Source organism: Perca fluviatilis, chromosome 1 (assembly GCF_010015445.1).
Source record: "Perca fluviatilis chromosome 1, GENO_Pfluv_1.0, whole genome shotgun sequence".
Classification (NCBI taxonomy): domain Eukaryota; kingdom Metazoa; phylum Chordata; class Actinopteri; order Perciformes; family Percidae; genus Perca; species Perca fluviatilis.
Window position 1 is genome coordinate 1,976,808 of NC_053112.1, and position 13,134 is coordinate 1,989,941.

The following is a 13,134-nucleotide window of genomic DNA, read 5'->3' on the forward strand; positions in this document are numbered from 1 at the left end:
TGAGCCGCCTATCACTCAAGCTGTTGACTCTCAGAAACTTGTCTTCTGATTCTGTTGTGGCTTTGGGTCTGCCAGACCTCTTCCTGTCAGAGTTTCCTCCAGTTTCTAAGTCCCTTTTGATGGTGAAGAATACTGTACTCACTGACACCTTGACTTTCTTCGCAATTTCTCTGTAGGAAAGACCAACATTCTTAAGTGTTATGATGGTCTTCCATTGTTAATTTTCTTTTTCCCACCATTTTTATAGCAACATACTACTTTCTGCAGTACAATAGTGTTCATACAATGCTCACGAGGGTACGGTACCACAGTGTGTTCCAACAATACTTTTATACAAACAGAGGGGGTTGTAAGTAACCCAGACCAGTGTGAACACCTGTGGGAATTGGTAGCACCAACATTCAAAGCTTGATCAACCTCCAGAACAGCTTTACGTTGTTAACCCATTTCTTGTTCCCTGAAAAAGGCCTTTTTGTAAAATTCTGAAATGTACATTATTTTTCAGTTTTGAGTAACCTTACTTATTTTTTTTAACCTCAAGCAGTTAACTACTTACCGTTGGACCATTTCAAGCTATTCATTGGACTTGAACTGCTCAAATTTCAATAAAAAAACTAAAAAGATTGGGTGTTCTAAAACCTTTGACCGGTAGTGTATATTACAGCACAAATGTCTTATTCTCAGCACATGCTCAGTGTCATTTTATGGGGGTGTCAAAAGAACATTAGAAAGATTTCTAACACATGACAAAGGCCAACAATGTGAGTGTATTAAGAGAGGATGACATTGTTGGATTAGCTTGAGGAAAAAGTACACTCCAACTTTGAACATGAGTCATATTGTTGTAAACCAAGAAACTTGCCACATTTGCTGTAAAAACTTAAGAGATGGCTCTGATGTGGTAGAGGTTCATCAGAAGGGAGCTGATGGACAGAAACCACCAACACTAGGCAAAATGATATGAGAAATATGCAATTACTTAAGGGAAATTTTATAATTACAATTTTTATATATATATATATATATATATATATATATATATATAAAATTGTGCTTATTTGTCATACAAATATGCTAATTAGAATATTAAATGGCCAAAACATGTATAAGGTACCAGTGTTCATGGTGTAGTAGGAATACAAAGGAGTAATGGTCTTTTTAAGGACCTGGCGGCCGCCATTTTGAAAATGGGGCCTTTCTTGAAGTCAAACTTTGGTAAACTTTTAGTATGTTTTTAGGTACATCTGATACTACTGTAGACCACTGAAAAATCTTTTGTTAGAATTTTTTTGGGGTCAAGCCATATTTGCAGCTGACTAGATATAGAAACTTGATGAAAATGGGTCAAATTTGACCCGAGGAAAACAGGAGGGTGAAATATGTCGCCCCTGTCTGTAGTCTTTGGTTGTAACATATTTCGCTTGTTGTTTACATATATAATATCCTCACGAGGACTGAATCTTTAAAAGAATAATAATAATTGCGCCGTGTTTCTGTTTTTTTTTTTAACAGGCAGTTTTCAGGACGCTCCCTCTTACTTGTGAGGACCCAGAACTAGCATGTCGCTCAGGACCGTTTGACAACATTAGCTAAGAGGCTAAATCCGCAGCTCGGCCAGTAAATAAAGACAGACAACAGTTAAAACATGGCAGAAGTCAAAGTGAAGAAGGAGACCAATCTTTCAGATGCCACGGAGGTTGAGAACAGGTGAGTCCGGCGGCGTCAGCGCGTTTTACGGCTGAACGTAACGTGCTGTTTACCCGGTGCGCCAAACTCCGTGCAACATATCACATTTAGTGTTTACTCGTTTATCATCAGACACAAATATGCTATATGCTGCGAATTCACATACTCTGAACCGGAGTAAGTTTATTTGAAATTCGGCATCCAGTCAGCTTACTATTTCACCCAAATCTGAGCATTTTCAAACATCTCTAATTGCGTTTTGATGATGAAAGTTTCGCTCACCAACACAGGATGGGAGAGTGGCGTTATGTTGCTCTTTACCCTGTGCGCCAAACTCCGTGCAATTTATGTCACAATTAATGTTAACTCGCTTATCACCAGTCATACACAGGTTATATGTCAGGAATAAACTCATCTTCTGAACCGTAGTGAGTTTATTGTAAATTCGGCGTTCAGTCGGCACAGCCAGCTAGTTACTATTTCCCCCCAAAACTGAGCATTTTCAAACCTCTTTTAAAAAAAATACCTTTAATATAGCGTTTTAATGGAGGAAGTTTCTCTCAGCGGCGAGAGGGACTTTATGGTTAATGTTCTGCTCGTTTTATCTATAAAAACGGCTCTGACTCATTTTTCATAACTCGTTTAATCTACTACATAGTTGTCAGTTAATTGTGATGTCATTTTAAACCGAGTTTGGTTTAAATGTTCCTCTGCAATGGAACTCATCACCTGCGCAGTAATCCGTTTTACATCTTATTGTGTGTGTGTGTTTGTTTCTGTCTGTGTGTGTGTGTCTATCTCTGTGTGTGTCTGTCTGTGTGTCTGTCTCTGTGTGTGTGTGTGTGTGTGTGTGTGTGTGTGTGTGTGTGTGTGTGTAGGATCAAGCAGCTGTGTCAGCAGTTCCCTCATGGTATCACCGACCAGGTGATTCAGAACGACATGCCTCAGCTGGAGCCCCAGCAGAGAGCCATGGCCATCAACAAGCTGCTGTCACTGGTCAGTGTCACGATGACGTCATCACGTTTGGCTTTCTGATCGCTGGGATTGGTTGGTTCTTATTGACGTGTTTACCTGTTCCAGGGTCAGCTGGACCTGCTGAGGAACAGTTCAGGTCTCCTGTACAGGATGAAAGACGTGCAGAGCGCCAGGTAAACATACTGTACCTGACTGACAAGTGCATGCTCCCACAATGCAATGCAGCTGTTCAAATGGTCCATTATTGAGCAATGAGCTGCAATGTAACTCTATGGGACACATGTTTTAAAGAGTAAGATCATTTTAGTTTAACATGAAACAGCCCCGAAATCACCATTACCAAACTCCACCAGACTCCATGTAAATAATCAGGATTTTTATCATCATAAAACACACTTCATTCAAAGTGGACAGAAACTAAATAAAACTACCAAAAGCCGTCTTGGTTCATCTTTCCACTGTTCCAACAATCACCACTCTGGTTTGGTTGAAATAAACCCTTAATTCACCCATTTACATGTGGAGATATGCTGGCTCTATACACGCTAAAAGTCCTGATTATTTACATGGAGTCTGGTGGAGATATGCTGGCTCTATACACGCTAAAAGTCCTGATTATTTACATGGAGTCTGGTGGAGATATGTTGGCTCTATACACGCTAAAAGTCCTGATTATTTACATGGAGTCTGGTGGGTTTGGTGATGGTGATCTCAGGACTGTTTCATGTTAAACTAAAAGGATCAGTACTGCAGTTAAAATGATGGGACTTAACATGTTTGGCTTCAAGATAAAAAGGAAGTAACAGGTGATTGAACTTATCTTTAATATGAATAACTTCATGTTTCTATAACCATGAGTAACGGCTGCTGTTGTTGTGTTTCAGTAAGATGAAAGGCTCCGACAACCAGGAGAAACTGGTGTATCAGGTCATCGAGGACGCAGGAAACAAAGGTAGTAGAACATGGAGGAAACACAGTACCTGACCATATTGACTTGTGCAGTAGTTCTACAGCTAGTACATGACCAAGGTGCTTGTGCTTTGTGTGCAGTAGTTCTACAGTTTGGTTAACAGAGTGATTGCCGCTGGGACAAAACTGTGTTTATATCTTGTAGTTCTACAACCACTAGCCTCCGTCCAGAGGGGAGATACTGGAACTCCCTATTCAAAGGGTGTAGCAGGGTTTCCCACAAAATGTCAATGTCGAAAAAATAACAACTATGTGGCCAAGGTGTAGTACATGGACGTCGATATGTGGTTTTGGATCAGTGACAATAAGTAATTCACCTGTCGTGAACTGCATAATAAATAACATAACATGTAGCCTACAAAAAATGCCTCCAGTTGTGCCACCTGGCCATCAAGTGTTTGAGTACCTGAAAGTGTCTGTATTTTAGTTTATTTCTGTGCACTACGAGCGGACCACGAGACTGTTTTCTAGTTGTGCTCCAAAAATGAACTGAGTTTAAGAAAAGCCGAGGTGGAGTTTTTTTGGTGGATTTCTCTATTGTGGAAACTTGGACAATTGGACATTTCTTTCTTGTGGGACTTTGAGTGCTTTGCTTACTTTTTGTGTTTAAATATATGAACGTTTGATTTGAACCTTGAAATGTGCGTTGTGTGTTGTTGGGGTTTTCGTTGTGTAATGTGTAGAGGGTGTACATTTCTATATGTGCGCGCTTGTGTGGTTTGACCTATAGCCAAAACTAAACATACAAAATACAACTGACCTGAACCTTAACTGGACTAGGACTATCTTAGATGTCAGGAGAGAGACCTGGCTGGCCCCCCATATAGAGACCACATCAAACGGATTTAGACAACCTGAACCTTTGTCGATACAAATAGTGTAGGGAACGTTTTCTACTACGGAGTTATGTGCATATCGGATGGTGCATGCAGCATAGATGGCGTGCCGACAGCCTCTACAGTCGTGGTGTGTGTGTGTGTGTGTGTGTGTGTGTGTGTGTGTGTGTGTGTGTGTGTGTGTGTGTGTGTGTGTGTGTGTGTGTGTGTGTGTGTGTGTGTGTGTGTGTGTGTGTGTGTGTGTGTTGCAGGGATCTGGAGCAGAGACATCCGCTTTAAGAGCAACCTTCCTCTGACTGAGATCAACAAGATCCTCAAGAACCTGGAGAGCAAGAAGCTCATCAAAGCTGTCAAATCTGTCGCTGTGAGTACAGAACACACACACACACACACACACAGATATATACACACAGACACACACACAAAACCCTGAGAACAGACCACAGCAGCAGAATCAGGAAGGAGTTACACCACAGCAGGGGGGTCAAACTCAATGTCACTAAGGGCCACACTGGAAATGCTGATCCCAATAAGGGCCAGACATGTTGAGTTTATTGACATGCTTTAATTTAACAAAAAAGTCAGTAAACTTTGTATTATTGCATGTCTCATATAGCTTTCTCCCATACAAACATAAAACCCTAAAAACGTTTATTAGCCATCGTAGAATTTAGCAAGTCATGAAAAACAAACCTTACATGTTTAAAAGCAGCTGACTCACCACAACCTGTTTCACAGCCTGAATATTAAAAACTCTGCTCCTGGGGGGAATTCAGACTATCAAATTCTGCACGGCAGTGTCTCATAATTACAGTATTAAAAACAGTTTCCTCATTTTTTTGGTGTGGTGCACAACTAGTCGGGCCAAAATTAGCTGTGAACCTAAATTGAAATGTGGGCCAGATCAAAATTTGCAAGGGGCCGGATTTGGCCCCAGGGCCTTGAGTTTGACACGTGCACTACGTGGTGATTGGTTCATACATAAACAAACATATTACATATTAATATGAAATAAACTATTTTTATAGCACCTTTCATACACATAAAGCCAAAGGTTCTTTACATTAAAAACAGATTACACGTTATGACAAAACATTAATAGAAATAAAATAAGACAATCAACAAAACCAAACAAGACATACAATGAGATCAATACAAATTCACACACACACAAACACATGCACAGATACACACACACACACACTGTATTTAAACAAATGCCTGAGATGCTTTGTGAAAGAGTAAATAGAGAAGTGTGTGTGTGTGTATTGTGTTCAGGCATCTAAGAAGAAGGTCTACATGCTGTATAACGTGTGTGTGTGTGTGTGTGTGTGTGTGTGTGTGTGTGTGTGTGTGTGTGTGTGTGTGTGTGTGTTGTATTGTGTTCAGGCATCTAAGAAGAAGGTCTACATGCTGTGTGTGTGTGTGTGTGTGTGTGTGTGTGTGTGTGTGTGTGTGTGTGTGTGTGTGTGTGTGTGTGTGTTGTGTTGTGTTCAGGCATCTAAGAAGAAGGTCTACATGCTGTATAACCTGTGTGTGTGTGTGTGTGTGTGTGTGTGTGTGTGTGTGTGTGTGTGTGTGTGTGTGTGTGTGTGTGTGTGTGTGTGTGTGTGTGTGTGTGTGTGTGTGTGTGTGTGTGTGTTGTATTGTGTTCAGGCATCTAAGAAGAAGGTCTACATGCTGTATAACCTGTGTGTGTGTGTGTGTGTGTGTGTGTGTGTGTGTGTGTGTGTGTGTGTGTGTGTGTGTTGTGTTCAGGCGTCTAAGAAGAAGGTCTACATGCTGTATAACCTGTGTGTGTGTATGTGTGTGTTGTGTTCAGGCGTCTAAGAAGAAGGTCTACATGCTGTATAACCTGTGTGTGTGTTGTGTTCAGGCGTCTAAGAAGAAGGTCTACATGCTGTATAACCTGTGTGTGTGTATGTGTGTTGTGTTCAGGCGTCTAAGAAGAAGGTCTACATGCTGTATAACCTGTGTGTGTGTATGTGTGTTGTGTTCAGGCGTCTAAGAAGAAGGTCTACATGCTGTATAACCTGTGTGTGTGTATGTGTGTGTTGTGTTCAGGCGTCTAAGAAGAAGGTCTACATGCTGTATAACCTGTGTGTGTGTATGTGTGTTGTGTTCAGGCGTCTAAGAAGAAGGTCTACATGCTGTATAACCTGTGTGTGTGTATGTGTGTGTTGTGTTCAGGCGTCTAAGAAGAAGGTCTACATGCTGTATAACCTGTGTGTGTGTATGTGTGTTGTGTTCAGGCGTCTAAGAAGAAGGTCTACATGCTGTATAACCTGTGTGTGTGTATGTGTGTTGTGTTCAGGCGTCTAAGAAGAAGGTCTACATGCTGTATAACCTGTGTGTGTGTATGTGTGTTGTGTTCAGGCGTCTAAGAAGAAGGTCTACATGCTGTATAACCTGTGTGTGTGTATGTGTGTTGTGTTCAGGCGTCTAAGAAGAAGGTCTACATGCTGTATAACCTCCAGCCGGACCGCTCGGTGACGGGCGGCGCCTGGTACAGCGACCAGGACTTTGAGTCTGAGTTTGTAGAAGTTCTCAACCAGCAGTGCTTCAAGTTCCTGCAGAGCAAGGTATCAAATATCAATTAGTAACTATATAATAATGTAACAAATATCAGTTATTAACTATATAATAATATAACAAATATCAGTTATTAACTATATGTTTTTCTGTTTGTCTCGTGTTCCAACATTTTCGTAGCTTTTTCAATGTTTTTGTCCCCTTTGTTCCACTTTTTAGTTGCTCTTATTTAAAGATTTGTTGCTGAAACTGATAGGTGTGTGTGTGTGTGTGTGTGTGTGTGTGTGTGTGTGTGTGTGTGTGTGTGTGTGTGTGTGTGTGTGTGTGTGTGTGTGTGTGTGTGTGTGTGTGTGTGTGTGTGTGTGTGTGTGTGTGTGTGTGTGTGTGTAGGCTGAATTAGCGCGGGACAGTAAACAGAGTCCGATGGTTCAGAGGAACAGCTCTTTCGCCACCTCGCATGAAGTCTGGAAGTACATCAGTGAGCTGGGGATCAGCAAGGTGATACACATACACACAGACACACACACACAGACACACACACAGTGAGTCCAGGCTCAGAGGTGTGACCGTGGGGTGTTTGCTGACAGGTGGACCTGTCGATGGACGACATCGAGACCATCCTGAACACGCTGATCTATGACGGGAAGGTGGAGATGACCGTCATCGCCGCCAAGGAGGGGACGGTGGGCAGCGTGGACGGACAGATGAAGCTCTACCGCGGCGTCAACCCCGTCATCCAGCCCACCGGCCTGGTCCGGACGCCCTGCGGACTCTGCCCGGTAACAACACAGAGCCTGGCTGGGGGGGGGGAGAACCAAGAACCAAGCTGTAATGTAACGTAAGATCCTTTTAGTTTAACATGAAACAGCCCCGAAATCACCATCACCAAACTCTACCAGACTCCATGTAAATAATCAGGACTTTTATCATCGTAAAACACACTTCATTCAAAGTGGACAGAAACTAAATAAAACTACCAAAAGCCATCTTGGTTCATCTTTCCACTGTTCCACCAATCACCACTCTGGTTTGGTTGAAATAAACCCTTAATTCACCCATTTACATGTGGAGATATGCTGGCTCTATACACACTAAAAGTCCTGATTATTTACATGGAGTCTGGTGGAGATATGCTGGCTCTATACACACTAAAAGTCCTGATTATTTACATGGAGACTGGTGGAGATGTGCTGGCTCTATACACGCTAAAAGTCCTGATTATTTACATGGAGTCTGGTGGAGATGTACGCGCACTATATTACATGAGTCAAATAAAAAGTCAGCTGGCTCTATAAACACTAAAAGTCCTGATTATTTACATGGAGTCTGGTGGAGATATGCTGGCTCTATACACACTAAAAGTCCTGATTATTTACATGGAGTCTGGTGGAGATGTGCTGGCTCTATACACGCTAAAAGTCCTGATTATTTACACGGAGTCTGGTGGAGATGTGCTGGCTCTATACACACTAAAAGTCCTGATTATTTACATGGAGTCTGGTGGAGATGTGCTGGCTCTATACACACTAAAAGTCCTGATTATTTACATGGAGTCTGGTGGAGATATGCTGGCTCTATACACACTAAAAGTCCTGATTATTTACATGGAGTCTGGTGGAGATATGCTGGCTCTATACACGCTAAAAGTCCTGATTATTTACATGGAGTCTGGTGGAGTTTGGTGATGGTGATTTCGGGGCTGTTTCATGTTAAACTAAAAGGATCTTACTCTTTAACTAAAAGGTCTATCTCTGTAGGGATCCATCCCATAATGTTGTCAGACACTTAGAATAATAATCTGAGTCTGTCAGCAGCAACAACAGAACTTTTCGTGGACCCTGACTTGGGCGGTTTAACGTTACATTGCATTAATACCGGAGCTGTTAGTTATTCCCATCAGTCACCCAGACACCGAAACATGGGAACATAGAGTCCAGGTTAAAACATACCCGAGTTACCGTTCAAAGGAGCCGATCAGAGCGTTTCCATGGCGAGCCCTGACTTCCTGTTTCCTGTCTGCAGGTGTTTGATGACTGTCACGAAGGCGGAGAGATCTCTCCGTCGAACTGCATCTACATGACGGAGTGGCTGGACTTCTGACCGCCACTCGTCTCTTTCTCTGTGAGGAAACTTTCTTTTATTTTCCCAGCGATCTGTGATCCATTTATTTTCTATTTATCACAAACGTTCAATAAAACCACAAATGTCTAAATGTGTCCGAGTGTTTGTGATGCAGTTTAAACCTTAGAGAACAGACAGATCTCTGCTTCCATCATCCTGTTCAAATGGATCTTCAATGAAAACCAGAACCTCTAAGGGCCCTATTTTAATGATCTGAGGTCACGGCGTGCAGCGCCTGGTGCAGGTGTGTTTAGGGCGTGTCCAAATCTACTTCTGTTACTCTGACGGTGGTAAAAAGGGTCCGTGTGCCGGGCGCCTGGTCCTAAAGGGTTGTTCTTAGTGTCTTCATTAATCAGAGGGGTGTTTTGGGCATAACATTCAATCAACCAATCAGAGATCAGCTCCCATTCATCAACCAATCAGAGATCATCTCCCATTCCCTTTAAAAGCCAGGCGCGTTTGGACCTTGGAGCATTGCTGTTATGATGGAGGATTTACACCCTAATATTTTTATTTGTAATCTTCTGCGTGTGTGTGTGTGTTGCTGTGTGTCCCTGTGTGTGTAACAGGCATTGTTTGTGCGCGCTGTGCACGAGCCTAGGAGCATTTTACTAATGCTCTGTTAAAATAACCATGAAATGCTTTATTGACTTTAGACCAGGTTTTTGTTGGTCAGTACTCTCAGAATGCACCTGAACACACCTCCCTCTAAGACCAGCACGCCCAGGATGCACCTGAACACACCTCCCTGTAAGACCAGCACGCCCAGAATGCACCTGAACACACCTCCCTGTAAGACCAGCACGCCCAGAATGCACCTGAACACACCTCCCTGTAAGACCAGCACGCCCAGAATGCACCTGAACACACCTCACCTGTCTTTACACTCTGCTCGTAAACATGAGCATATATCAAAAACTAAATAATGTTCGGGGGTCAAATAACTTCAGGAGTGTTGAGAGACATTTAGTTCATGTTTCTACTTTTAGAAATCTTTTGGATCGATATGTTTTGGGTGTTTGAGTAAAATCTGATGAAAACACATGTCCAATGTTTGTATTTCTTTTATATTTGTGACAAAACTTAACTACTTTTATTAATTGTTATGGTTTGTTGACATCCCTAAGTTTTTAGTTTAGGTTGTTCTCATTTTAGGGATATGAAGCATTTGGAGATATTTGAGGAAATGACATCACAATAAGCAGAAATACTAATGTAGGCGCTGGAGACTTTTTACATATTTTCTGTCGTATCTACAATGTTATAAAGTTGGATTTTCATGTAAAACGTGGCTCAAATAATGAAGTAAGCACATTTTAAAGAAGTCCCCATGAGCTAAAACAGTTAGATTTCCAACTGTTTTGAACGCTTCTGAGTGTTACGCAACTCTAAGCCGGCCTTCTCTGATTGGTCCTCCGCTCCAGGAGTGTCAACATTGTCCCATGAAGCTACATGCTAACCCTAGATAGCTGTAATCTTTGCGGCCAATGCTCATCATTTCTCCCCAATTTCAGGTCCCTGTACCGCTGGGACATGGCCAATCAGAGCAGACCAGCCTTCTTAAAGAGACGGGCTCTGGCCAATCAGAGCAGACCTAGCTTCTTAAAGAGACAGGCGCTGGCCAATCAGAGCAGACTGGGCTTCTTAAAGAGACAGGCGCTGGCCAATCAGAGCAGACTGGGATTCTTAAAGAGACAGGTGCTCCTACAGAGGTTATGACTGACTGATAACACAAGAGAATGGGTTGGTGGTGATTTTGGTGTACTGTTTGGTCCCTTTAAGTATTTCTGACAGAGTGTAGGACTTCCTCAGATGATTGGATATGAAACCTGCAGAATCAGAAGGTAAGTAACGAACTAGCCTTGGTGGTTGGTTCTTACATAAGCATATTAATACAAAACAATAAATACAGAAGCAAATATGTATACATAACTTAAACATTAAGAAAGGAACGAGTCTGTATGGGTTTGTGCAGGATGTATTCGAGCTGAAGATCTTAGTATGGGTTCGGTCGGGTTCAGGCTTGCGCTCCGTGTTGCGCGGTAAATGAGCGGTCAGGTGATGCGTTTTGATTAGCGCCAACATGGATGCTGAGGAGGTGAAACGGAGGCTGGCCTCTGGAGATTACGCTTTGGTCGCACCGGCAAAGAAAGCAAAGTCTGAGCCTACGTTGGTCATGAATAAATGATGTTAAAACATGTAGAAATTACTCATTCTTGGCAAAAGGTTAAAGAGCTGTGTGTGCGTACACACATTTGAATAATGTCGGGCTGTAAACGGGTTCGGGCTTTTAAAAAGCTGTCCATCAAAATGTACTTTTCGGGCTCAGGCCGAATTCTGTCGGGCTCGGGCCTTGTTGGGCTGAACTTTTAAGGCCCGATTACAGCTCTAGTCCATGTTTGACATGGATTCTCCAGAGGACGTCCTACACGATGACAGGTGTCACTGCCCGATGTGAGTCGAGTGCAGATGTGAGTCGTGCATGCGTCACTTTGCGACAAGTAGCCTACAAGATGCTAACAAGAGACAAGTAGCCTACAAGATGCTAACGAGAGACAAGTAGCCTACAAGATGCTAACGAGAGACAAGTAGCCTACAAGATCTAACGAGAGACAAGTAGCCTTCAAGATGCTAACGAGAGACTTCTGTAATGTCAATACGATAAAAATGGAGCTACATAACGAAGTCGGTTCACTGCTGGCTACAAGTTAGCATCAAACACAACAATGGCTGTCACTGGAATGGTGTTTTGAGCTAACGTTTATGCAATCTAACAATCATAGATAGCTAACACGTTGTTGAAATGATTTCCATCTTCTGTTATTGTTTTTAAAGAGAAAAGTTTTTTATTTTATGGATTTCACAAATTTCAGTGACAACAGGAACACAGCTACAACAACAACATATGTACATAAGTTACTGACAAGCTTTATAATTATACATAACACATTTTGACAGGCAAAATGCATCCAACCTGTTCTTAAAGGAATTAATAGAAGGGGAACACACAACTTCTTGAAATTTTTCAAAGGTTTTGCGTATCAGAATCAGGAGGGGGGGGGCGTTTGTAACACTGCTTTTTTGCATTACATTTTATATTCTTGTCCTTATCAGTGTAAATATATGAACTGTATCATTAATTAGTGCACATATAGTGTACATGGTACTTATATCAGAAGATGAGTAGTGTAGTTCATGCTGGGTTCGGGCAGAGTTCCTAAACTAGAGATGTTCCATATGATACCTTTAAGTCCTTCCACATACGGAGACACAAAGAGACTCAAAATGTTCAAAACCTAGTACCACAAAATATATATATATATATACACATATTAAAAGGATGTAAACAAACGTGCTCACTATGACTTTTTAACCCTCGTGTTGTCGTCCTGTCGACCTGCAACTGTTTTCTGAGTCAAAATTTTTCTACACTTTTCTCGACGTTTTTGTCAATTTTATTGAAATTCTTTTGTCACTTTTTCAGCTTTTTAAAAAAATATGTCTTTGTACATTTTTTTACAAATTTTTTGTCGCTGTTTCTGATGTTTTTTTTCTTCACTTTATTCCAGTTTTTTTCTCACCTTTGGCAATGTTTTTGATGGGTTTTTTTATCACTTTTTTCAGTGTTTAGAAAGAAAGAAAAATGTTGTCCCGTGTTTTTGTAGCTTTCTTCAACATTTCTCACTTTTCTTCTTTTGTCGTAGTATAGAAAGTTTTGGTAAACGAGTCAAATGGAGGACAACAGGAAGGTTAACAGTTGGGTTAGTTTGGGTTAGTGCAGGAGGAGCGGGGGGGCAGGATATATATCATACAGAATATGTTCATACAGTGTGTTGTTGTTGGTATTAACAGGTTGGTGGTGATATATATCATACAGAATATGTGGCTATATTGTGTTATTGTTGTTGGTATTAACATGTTGTTGGTGATATATATCCTATATTGTTGTGTTGTTATTATTGGTATTAACATGTTGTTGGTGATATATATCCTACAGAATATGGTGATATAGTGT

At 41.5% G+C, this 13,134-nt stretch overlaps 1 protein-coding gene across 1 annotated transcript; it reads left to right on the forward strand.

The window, feature by feature from the left end:
* The first annotated feature begins 1,512 nt into the window (after positions 1-1,512).
* polr3f (polymerase (RNA) III (DNA directed) polypeptide F) lies at positions 1,513-9,216 on the forward strand. The gene is made up of 9 exons (XM_039812199.1): positions 1,513-1,707; positions 2,565-2,682; positions 2,767-2,834; positions 3,546-3,613; positions 4,718-4,830; positions 6,905-7,048; positions 7,389-7,496; positions 7,586-7,777; positions 9,021-9,216. The coding sequence occupies exons 1-9, from the start codon at positions 1,646-1,648 to the stop codon at positions 9,096-9,098; spliced, it is 951 nt and encodes a 316-aa protein (XP_039668133.1). The 5' UTR covers positions 1,513-1,645; the 3' UTR covers positions 9,099-9,216.
* Positions 9,217-13,134: the final 3,918 nt, after the last annotated feature.